The sequence below is a fragment of the Quercus robur genome, chromosome 6 (assembly GCF_932294415.1).
Source record: "Quercus robur chromosome 6, dhQueRobu3.1, whole genome shotgun sequence".
Lineage (NCBI taxonomy): Eukaryota > Viridiplantae > Streptophyta > Magnoliopsida > Fagales > Fagaceae > Quercus > Quercus robur.
In genome coordinates, this window is record NC_065539.1 from 971,293 (window position 1) to 981,838 (window position 10,546).

Genomic DNA, 10,546 nt, shown 5'->3' on the forward strand with positions numbered 1-10,546 from the left:
TCCCAATTACGCGTTTGTTGAAAATACACCAATGAATCAATGAACTTTATCTTCACGCGTTGAAAGTGCAAGTTAATGGTTTGTGTTCCCTCCTGCTTCTATTTAATTTATAATTTATAATTTTTTAAAATATTTTACGCTAGAATATAATTAGTTGAGTGCTTTGTTGGGGATAATTTACTTCATATAATGGTTTTCCTTTTGGAGGGTTCTTCATCGCCATTTTCCATTGATTTTATGCAATTTGTGGCACATTATTTTACATACAATTATGTTTTGGAAATTGATGTAATTGGATTAATTGAACTAGTTGACTAATATTTGAACTTTTGACGTATTTGTTGGAAGAAAAGTGTTTTGTCAACAACTTTTTTACAATATTTTTATAACAAGTCTTAAATAATAAGTTGTTATTAATTCTAATTTAATTTTATTATTAAAATTATTTTTTACCTACTAACAATAATTGATAATAATCTTTACTTAGAATTTATTATGAAAGTATTGTGAACATATTGTTTCTCTAGTTGAGAACAGATGTGCTAATTTAGCAATCTTAAAAAAAAAAAAAAAAAAAAAAAAATCAAACTTTACTCATTTTCTCTCCACAAACAATTTATACCACTTTACTATTTAATTTTTAATTTGTAATTTTTTAAAATATTTTTATTAAACGATTGAGATTGAATCTGCCATTAAAAGCAATTGATCAATCCCAATTCCAAAACACACACTTATACATATTTCAACTCATTTCCGTGTTCTGTTCGCGGGTCCCAATTACACGTTTGTTGAAAATACACCAATGAATCAATGAACCTTATTTTCATGCGTTGAAAGTGCAAGTTGATGCTTTGTGTACCCTCCTGCTTTTATTATTGTTGCTGTTGTCCTTATCATCGCAATTCTTGTTTTGTTTCCAAATACTGAGAGCTTGTATCTAACTAATCGTAGCACCAAACCAAAGATGGCGGAGACTGTCATTAGTGCTGTGCTAGGCAAGCTAATTCCAGTTGCTACTGAGCAGATCAGCCTTGTTTGGGGGTTCGAGGAGCTGCTGACAGAACTTCAAGACTCATTGACAACGATTCGAGCTGTGCTGACTGATGCGGAGAGAAGGGAGGTGGAAGAAGAGCGTGTGAAGCTTTGGTTGCTGAGGCTTAAAGACGTTGCTTATGATGTTGATGATGTGCTGGACGAGTTTGCTTATGAGATTCTCCGGCGAAAGATAGAGATCCGAAACCAAATGATGAGAAAGGTATTCTTCTTATTTTCATCTTCAAACCCTATTGCATTCCGAATCAACATGGCCAACAAAATTAAGACTATGCTCAAATCTTTGGAAAAGATTAGTAATAAAGCAAAAGAATTTGAATTTGATAGATCAATAAATGCAATTCCTGAGGTCATTCAGACAGACTCCTCTCTTGAGGATGCAGAGATTGAAGGAATGGGAGATCATGTCTTAAAAATAGTAGACTTGATGCTTAGTACAACCAGTGAACAACTGTCAGTCATTCCTATAGTGGGAATGCCAGGTTTGGGAAAGACAACTTTAGCAAAACTAGTGTATAATCATGAACTAGTGCAGAGGAATTTTGATAAAAAAATATGGATATGTGTCTCCAATGATTTTGATGATAAGAAGATTTTGGGAGCGATTCTAGAATCCCTTACCAAGAACCCATGTACGTTGCAACAGAAAGATGCAATATTTGAATGCCTAAGAGAAGAGTTGCAAGAAAAAAGATATCTTCTTGTTCTTGATGATGTTTGGAATGACAATCCTGAGAAATGGGCTACTTTAAGGAGTTGTTTGTTAAGAATTAATTCATCTGCAGGAAACAATGTTATTGTAACAACTCGTAGCGATACTGTGGTGAGGATCATGAAGACAATTCATCAGCATCACTTGGAAAAGCTCGCAGACGGTGAATGTTGGTCCATAATCAAGAAAATAGTTTCTACAAAAGAAAGAATTCCACTAAGTCAAGATCTAGAGGATATTGGAAGGGAGATTGCTAAAAGATGTCAAGGGATTCCATTAGTTGCAAGGGTTTTAGGAGGGACAATGTCTAATAAGATCGAGGAAAGGGAATGGTTGGAAATTCAAAACAGTGAGGTTTGGAGTTCCTTGCGTGGTGAAAATAAAATCTTATCAATACTAAAATTAAGCTTTGATCGTCTTTCACCATCTCTAAAAAGTTGTTTTACATATTGTGCTATATTTCCTAAAGATTATGAAATGGGAAAGGAAGATTTAATTCAACATTGGATGGCTGAAGGGTTTCTTCAACCATCGCAAGGAAATTCTTCTGAGATGGAAGACATTGGTAACTACTATTTTGATATTTTGTTGGCAAATTCCTTATTCCAAGACAAAAAATTGGATGATTTTGGTGATGTAATAAGTTGTAAGATGCATGATCTTGTACATGATCTTGCCCTCTCAATTTCACAAGAAACCTTGCATTTAGGGGGCAATGTGAGGGATGACATTGACAAGTCTCATATTCGGCGTTTATCTTTTGTATCCAATGACGGGACAACACCAACAATCCCACTATCTAGAGATGGCATGCATAAATTGCGCACAACTTTTTTGATTTATGCTAATCTTGGGGACAAGTTATTGGACTTAAAATTTGTACGTGGTCTAATATTATCTGAGATAGGAAGGAAAAAAATTTTCAAGTCAATTTGTGAGTTTAGACATTTAAGGCTTCTTCAAGTCCAGAGAACCTACATCAGTGCATTACCCAATTCTATTACCAAGCTCTACAACTTACAAACTCTAGCAATCGAGTATTGTCCTTTTCTAAGAAAGCTTCCAAAAAATCTAAGAAATTTGACTAACTTGAGACATATTAATATTAGTCATGCGGACGTAGAACAAATGCCGATCAATATGGGGCAGTTGACTTGCCTTCAAACATTGCCTTTCTTTGTCATTGGACAGAAAACTGGTCATCGAATTGAAGAACTGGGATGCTTAAGCCAGCTCAGAGGAGGATTAAATATCTTCAATTTGGAGCATGTGAGAGATAAAGAAGAAGCCAAAACTGCAAATTTAGTGGGAAAGACAAGAGTACACAAGCTGGAATTCCATTGGAGTCGGGAAAGAGTAGGCAACAACAATGATGAGGATGTATTGGAAGGCCTTCGACCTCACCCACGTTTGAAAAGCTTAAAGATACGAAATTTTGGGGGTGAGAAGTTCCCTTCATGGATATTAGCCGGTGATAACAGTGGTGGTGGTTTGTTTCTTTTTAACCATCTGTTGGAAATCTGTTTAGTAGATTGTAATAAATGTGAAAAAATTCCTACACTTGGGCATTTACCATGTCTCAAGTTTCTTCAAATAGAGGGAATGGATAATGTGACATGTATAGGAGCAGAATTTTACAACAGTTACAGTGGTGTGGGATCAAGTACCGGTAGAGATGGCAGTGGTAGAAATGCGTTGTTCCCAGCTTTGAAATGGTTTGATTTGCAGCGTATGCCCAATCTAGTGGAGTGGAAGGACCCGATGGACCCAACAACAACAGGAATGGTGTTTCCTTGCCTTGAGGAGTTAACCATTAAAGAATGTAGAAAACTGATAAGTGCTCCATGTCATTTTCCGTCACTTAAGAAATTAGATATTCGGAATACTTGCAGTACGACATTCAAAAACATTATCAGCAAGGTTACCACGCTTATGTCCCTTGAGATTTATGATATTTCAGAACTTTCTTGTCTGCCAGAGCATTTATGGCAAAATAATTCTACGAATCTAATGTCTTTGAAGATAGAGAGTTGTGCTGATTTGGTGTCCATCTTGCTGCCGCATGAGGATGATGTATGTGCGCCTTGCATGTCTCTCCAATCACTTTGTATTATCAAATGTGAGAAATTGAGTCATTTGCCAAACACACTGCAAACCTTCAATTCCCTTGAGAAATTTGAAGTAATCAGTTGTTCCAATGTGATGTATTTTCCCAGTCTACAAGGTGTGGCACCCTTTCTTCGAACTCTAAAGATATCATGTGGTGTTGAAGTTTTCCCGTCTGGGCTGCAATCCTGTACATCTCTTTCGGAATTGACGATAAGGAAATGTCCTAATCTGAAATCAATTCCAGATATGCGAGAATTACATTCTCTTATCCGATTAAAGATTCGGAGTTGTCCTAATCTGATATCAATTGGAGATCTACGAGAATTACATTCTCTTATCCGATTAGAGATTCGGAGTTTTCCTAATCTGATATCAATTGGAGATCTACGAGAATTACATTCTCTTATCCGATTAGAGATTTCGGATTGTCCTAATCTGATATCAATTGGAGATCTACGAGAATTGCATTCTCTTAACCACTTACAAATTGTGCGTTGCCAAAAGTTGAGGCATCTACCGGATGGCTTAGACTGCCTCACCCGCTTGAAGCGTTTGCGGATTGGTAAGTTTTGCGAGGAGCTGGATGTTTCCACGATTCTCTGTTCCTTCCAACACTCGCAGACATCCCTTGAAAACCTGGTATTGTATGGGTGCGATAAACTCAAAACTCCTCCGGACGAAATTCTACGCTTCACCGGCCTCAAATATCTGACAATATTTGGGTGTAAATCAAGGATAACTTTTTATTTTTGGTTTAAATGTCGCATGCCTCATCTTTATCTGAGGACTCCGAGATGGACGCCAAGTTCAGCAGTAAGTTTACTTATACCTTATTATTATATCCTCTTCTACTCTCTTCTCAACAATCTCACTTCTGATTTAAATCAACCTAACCTAAGATTATATTCCATTTCATTTCCCCAAATTTGTTTGATGTGTAGGTATTGGAGATCATATTAAACCTTCTATAATGTTCCGCTGGAAGAATAATCAATTAAATAATCCACTCTCAGCTAATGGAAGTTCGTTATAGAGCTGGTTAGTTTTCTCAAATCTATCTTCCCTCTCACTTTGACAATTTTTTTTTTCTTTAGAAACAAACGCACATACACAGGGGGAGAGAGATGGGTTTTAAAACAAAGGAACACCACAAAATCCACTCAAATACTATGATAAATTTGAAGGGAGGATCATCTGTTATTTAACAAAACAAGAAAAAAAAAATTGTTATCTATAGTTTTTTTATAAAATTATTTTGCCATGATTAGTGTTGGTATTGGGTTCAACTAATATTTTGTGATTTTATTATACCAATCATTCATTGGCATACATTAAGCTTTTTACCATTGAAAATCCAACTAATTAAATTGAGTATTTGAGATTCTAAGAGGCATTTAAAGTGTAGGAAGTCAGTGGAAGAAACTACTTTTCTTTTGCTTGATTTTAGAGTGATACTTGCATTTGGGTTAGAAATTTCTTCACATCGAGTTCAAATTTTGAAATACTTGTTTGGCTTTACACTCTTGCGTATTGTGGAGATTTGATTTGAAATTTACATCAACAAAAAAAAATTCACCAAATTCTCTGAATATTAATTCCTGGACACATACAATTTAAAATGTTGAACACATGAATCTTTTGTGTTTGCCTGGTTCTATGTTGTTGCATGGTTTCTCATATTAGATAGTTATTCAGAATCATCATTGATCATTGCATAGTATTATATTTCGTACATAGTTTAAATCTCTCTTTAGCATTTCTAGAATTAAAAATAATTTTAACTGTTATTAACAGTGCTAATATCTGCTCAAGTTGAAAAAGGAAGGCTCAATTCAAGACCTGCATGCAGTACTTGCGATTGCGAAAGGCTGATGCAATGCTCACCATATAACGGAAACTACAGATTTATTATTTCTCCAGTTGTCCCCATTGAAAGGAAGGATGTACCAAGGGAAAAGAGCCCAAGTGGTCTAAGATTTTCCACATTTAATAAAAATAGAAAGTTATGTCATCCAACTGATAGCATCTTGAAGTTTATGTAATATCATACAAATCCACTGGTAAGTAAATCTGAAACCAACTTCCTATACTTTCTCTTGTTTGATTGTTTGGATTAACAGATCCATGATAAGTTTGAAGTCATGAAGGAGACATTGTTCCTTACAGTTAATTTACTTGACAGATTTTTATCCAAGCAATCAGTAGTAAGAAAGGAACTTCAGTTGGATGGCTTGGTTTCCATGCTCTTAGCATGCAAGTATGAGGAGGTTTCTGTTTCTGTAGTTGGGGATTTGATTCTTATATCAGATAAAGTGTACACAAGGAAGGAGGTTCTGGAAATGGTACTTTTCTTTGGTTGTGATTATGCCAACACTATAAGATATATCTTATAATAATTTATTGACCACCTACTCTTCATAAATCTGCAGGCATTCAAGGAGGCACAAAAAGTACTCAAAACCAAGCTTCTTATTTGGTCTGGGAAATCTGAAAAACACACAAAGATTCCATCTTTTCATGATTTAGAGCAAAACCCAGATGCCAAATTCTTGCATATTTGTGCTAATGAAAACATTCATGGTGTGGAATACAAGGACTACCCAAGTCCTAAAAATGGTATCTTGGTAGCTGATATGTCTTCAAATTTCTATTCCAAGCCAGTGGATGTGTCTAAGTTTGGTTTCATATATGCTAGAGCCTAGAAGAATGTGGAGCCATCTGGAGTCACCATTGTGATCATCAAGAAAGATCTGATTGGGAATGATGGAATTTACATGTATTGTTTGGTGTTTGAGGATTTGTTGGATCAAGGGGGGTTGGTTGAGGGGGAGAAGAAGAACAAGAAGAAAGATGAGATTTTGTACAGTGCTTACGATGGGAGCAATCAGTTTAATAGGTGCCCTGTGAAGAAGTCTGTGAGGTCATTGATGAACGTGCCTTTCACTTTGGAGAAGTCAGGGTTGGAGGCTGAGTTTATTAAGGAAGCAGCTAAGGAGAATATGATTGAGCTCAGGCAGCATAAGTCAGTTGAGGGTATGCGTGCTTCTATATACAATGCTATGCAATTGGCTGCAGTTGAGAAATTGGTTGCTTTCATGAAGGATTTCCGGGCAAGGTGTGCTTGATTTATATTAAAGATTTATTTTTCTTTTTTGGTGATTTTGTAGCATGTTTGTAATTGAAGGTGGGTGGGTGGTGCAAGCTAGTAGTTTTGATTGTATTGCAAGAATGATGAATGATAGTATTGGTTTTGATGTCCAGCAAGAGAAGTTTGTTATAGTGGTTTTGGCGTTTTTAGATGATTCTGTCATGCAATTTGCAAAATCATAAGTGTATGACAGTTATGATTTGGTGATTGCCAAATTGGTTATATGGAAATCTAGCTTTCAAGTTTTGATGTTCAATTCAATAAAGAAAGATCCTGTTCTTCATAGCTCCATCCTTGTTTTTGTTAGCATTTCAAGAATGTGAATGATCTCATTGTTCGTTCACATGCAAGAAGTTTCTTGCAACAACCTCTTTTGGCATTTCTGCCACTTCTTATATCTTTGAAACCAATTCTGCTTCTTAAAAAAAAAAAAAATAAATAAATAAATAAAATAAAAAAAAACAAACAAACAAACATTTATAGCTGTAGAGTGGAGGCTGAGGACTGGGTTTTTTTTTTTTTTTTTGGGTGGGCATTTCGAAAGAGAAAATTTGTAGTTTCATCTTTACAGTCATCTTTGGGGGATTGAAGGCTCAAAATGATGCATCTTCTGGGCAAGATGTACAAAAAGAATTGGATGAGCTCAAATTATGATATGAAAGATTGAAGGTACCTTATATCTTCTTGTTTTTGGGCTTGGATTAATTGTCAGTATATTTATATTGTTGTTCTTGTGTTAATTGGATACATAACTTGTAGGAAGATCATTCTAGGTTTCATGATCTTGCAGATCGAATGATTGAGGAGAAGGACAAAGAAATCTCTAAACTTCTTGATGGCAGTAAGGATCTTCATCAATCTTTGGAATCAAAACCACCTGTCCGTTTCCTTCTTTTGTGTTCTTAAATATTTGTTAAATTTCACTTGATACTTAACACTTTCCCATGACTTAGATTTAAATATTCTAGTGCTTGGCCTGACAATGATTAATAATCTTAGGTTGATCACATGGAAATCCCTACACAAGTATAAAGCTATTCCTGTTACCACTTGTCAGCACCCATATTAGCTAAATTTAAGTTGAAAGCTTTTCTCAATCTATAAAAGATCAAACCCTTAGGGTAGTTGGTGAGGTCTTAACATATCCTTTTCCTCTAACTGGAATTATCAGCTATGCAAAAGCAGGATGCACAGAATTTAAGCACTTCTGCAGCAGAAAAGTAGATTCTAGTATAAACATTTCTCTCAAAAAATCCGTTCTCATTTAAACTGTACTTTGTTGAGTCTCCCAATGCATTTATTATGACAGTGTAGCAAGTAGCCAATTATATCGTTGAGCTGCAAGTTTCAACCAGCTCTGATGGAAAAATTTAAGTGCCTGATTAAGTGATCTCTGTTGATAAAAACCCACACAAACTAGAAATATTTATTTTGGCATCAGTTTGTATTTCTAATCATATGTTCTTTGATTTTTCCCTCAAAACTGTATTGCTTGTACCTAGGCTTTACATATCTTGATGAACTTTTATATTCATTTGTTAATTGAAGTTTTTGTGGATAGTGTTCAAGTAGTCGATGTTTATGCTTTTGAATAATGATCAATATCACAATAGCCTTTATTTTCATAAAAATTGTACCAGTATAGCTTTAAAAAAAAAAAAAAGTGTTTTCCATGTGCCTCAAAACCAAGTACCACTCATATTATAAGTCTTTGTGTGCAATTTTGCCTTCTTTCTTATTTATTCGGAAGTAGGGGATAATGAGTGCAGGAAGCCATGCTGAAGGCTGAGCTTCGCAACATGGAAAGAATGCAAAAGAGGGAAAGGTAGATATGGCGTATTTGAAATTTTTTTCTTAAAGCTTCTTGAAACAGGCATCTCTACTGAAGATTAGCTGTTGATGAAATGTAAGTACAGGACTATTACATGTCTATGAATCTATGTAGGGAAGTTTTTTTTTTATAAAAAAAGTGTTTTTCATGTGTCTCAAAACCAAGTACTACTCATATTATAAGTCTTTGTGTGCAATTTTGCCTTCTTTCTTCTTTATTCGGAAGTGGGGGAAGGGAGCAGAGCTTCTCATTAGTTTATAGTAGAAATTTGAACATAATGAATGCAGGAAGCTATGCTGAAGGCTAAGCTTCTCAACATGAAAAGAATGCAGAAGAGGGAAGGGTAGATATGATGTATTTGAACAATTTTATCTGCAAGCTTCTTGAACGGGTATCTCTACTGAAGATTAGCTGTTGATGAAATGGAAGTACAGGAATATTACTTGTCTATGAATATATGTAGGGAAGTATTTTTAAAAAAAGTGTTTTCCATATGCCTCAAAACCAAGTACTACTCATATTATAAGTCTTTTTGTGCAATTTTGCCTTCTTTCTTCTTTATTTGGAAGTGGGGGGAGGGGAGCAGAGCCTCTCATTAGTTTATAATAGAAATTTGAACATAATGAGTGCAGGAAGCCATGCTGAAGTTTGAGCTTCACAACATGGAAAGAGTGCAAAAGAGGGAAGGGGTAGATATGACATATTTGAAAAATGTTATCTTAAAGCTTCTTAAAACAGGTATCTCTACTGAAAATTAGCTATTATAATCACAAAAGTAAATTTTGAATTTTATTCCCTTTTGCCGAAGAAGTATGTATTTTGGTAATGCCAGAAAACGTGGTAGTTTTAATTATAATGATTTTTGCCACAACAGGTGAAGTGGAGACTCTACTACCCGTGATTGGAACACTGCTTCAATTTAGTCCTGAAGAGGTAAAATTCTCAGTTTGTATTAGATGCTCCATTTTTATTGGGTATTCTGATTTAAGTCATGGTCTCTATTTTATTCTGCATAATGAAACAAGTCATGGTAAGCTGCCCCTTAACATTGAATGCCTGGCTAGCGGGCAAAGATGGTACCCTAGGGCCAAAGCTGTCAGTCCACTATGTTTCCTTGGGAGAAAACTTGCATAAAACTTCAGAAGTACATTTAGATCAGATGTGCAAGTACCTATTCATTGACCTTTTGGATGTCATGTATGTCTTTTCTGACATGGTTTCAAGTGATGATGCTGCATTGCAGCTTGGTACATTATGCTAGAATGTGTTCAAGCATATATTAGAAACTGCTCTCTCAAAAGTGGCAATGAGGTTCAGTACAGCATCTTCAACCATCTGTTAATTACTGCATGTTGCATGCAAATGCAGATTCACAAGTGTCAACAAGTTTGGTTTCATATATGCTCGAGCCCAGAAGAATGTGGGGCCATCTGAAGTCACCATTGTGATCATCAAGAAAGATCTGATTGGGAATGATGGGATTTACATGTGTGGTTTGGCGTTTGAGGATTTGTTGGGTCAAGGAGGGTTGGTTGAGGTGGAGAAGAACAAGAAGAAAGCTGAGATTCTGTACAATGCTTACGATGGGAGCAATGGGTTCTATAGGTGCCCTGTGGAGAAGTCTGTGAGGCCATTGACGAATGTGCCTTTCGCTTTGGAGAAGTCAGGGTTGGAGATTGAGTTTATTAAG

The 10,546-nt window shown here is 35.6% G+C and overlaps 4 protein-coding genes across 8 annotated transcripts in view; 3 read left to right on the forward strand and 1 right to left on the reverse strand.

Moving 5' to 3' along the window:
• LOC126690453 (G2/mitotic-specific cyclin-2) overlaps positions 1 to 10,546 on the forward strand; it is a 58,803-nt gene that overhangs the window by 20,624 nt on the left and 27,633 nt on the right. The window lies entirely within an intron of this gene.
• The window catches only part of LOC126690451 (protein GRIP-like), a 94,439-nt gene that overhangs the window by 9,964 nt on the left and 73,929 nt on the right, over positions 1 to 10,546 (reverse strand). The window lies entirely within an intron of this gene.
• The window catches only part of LOC126690450 (putative disease resistance protein RGA3), a 37,122-nt gene continuing 27,336 nt past the window's right edge, over positions 761 to 10,546 (forward strand). Inside the window, exons 1-5 of one of the 4 annotated variants that reach the window (XM_050385608.1) lie at positions 762 to 4,690; positions 4,819 to 4,915; positions 5,672 to 5,937; positions 6,060 to 6,219; positions 6,307 to 6,327. In XM_050385608.1, coding sequence (XP_050241565.1) covers positions 968 to 4,690; positions 4,819 to 4,848 — 3,753 coding nt within the window. In that variant the 5' untranslated portion in view covers positions 762 to 967 and the 3' untranslated portion in view covers positions 4,849 to 4,915; positions 5,672 to 5,937; positions 6,060 to 6,219; positions 6,307 to 6,327. Of the gene's footprint in view, positions 4,767 to 4,818; positions 4,916 to 5,671; positions 5,938 to 6,059; positions 6,220 to 6,306; positions 6,456 to 10,546 lie in introns of those variants that run through there. The other 3 variants (XM_050385607.1, XM_050385610.1, XM_050385606.1) reach the window with 3 other exon arrangements.
• On the forward strand, positions 7,794 to 10,218 carry LOC126690459 (protein GRIP-like). The gene is made up of 4 exons (XM_050385622.1): positions 7,794 to 7,904; positions 9,489 to 9,594; positions 9,731 to 9,789; positions 10,100 to 10,218. The coding sequence occupies exons 1-4, from the start codon at positions 7,821 to 7,823 to the stop codon at positions 10,115 to 10,117; spliced, it is 267 nt and encodes an 88-aa protein (XP_050241579.1). The 5' UTR covers positions 7,794 to 7,820; the 3' UTR covers positions 10,118 to 10,218.

Coding starts and splice junctions, on each gene's coding strand:
- LOC126690459 (XM_050385622.1), top strand. CDS start 7,821: ATGATTGAGGAGAAGGACAAAGAAATCTCTAAACTTCTTGATGGCAGT. Junction 7,905..9,488: donor CTTTGGAATCAAAACCACCT/GTCCGTTTCCTT, acceptor TAATGAGTGCAG/GAAGCCATGCTGAAGTTTGA. Junction 9,595..9,730: donor CTTAAAGCTTCTTAAAACAG/GTATCTCTACTG, acceptor TTGCCACAACAG/GTGAAGTGGAGACTCTACTA.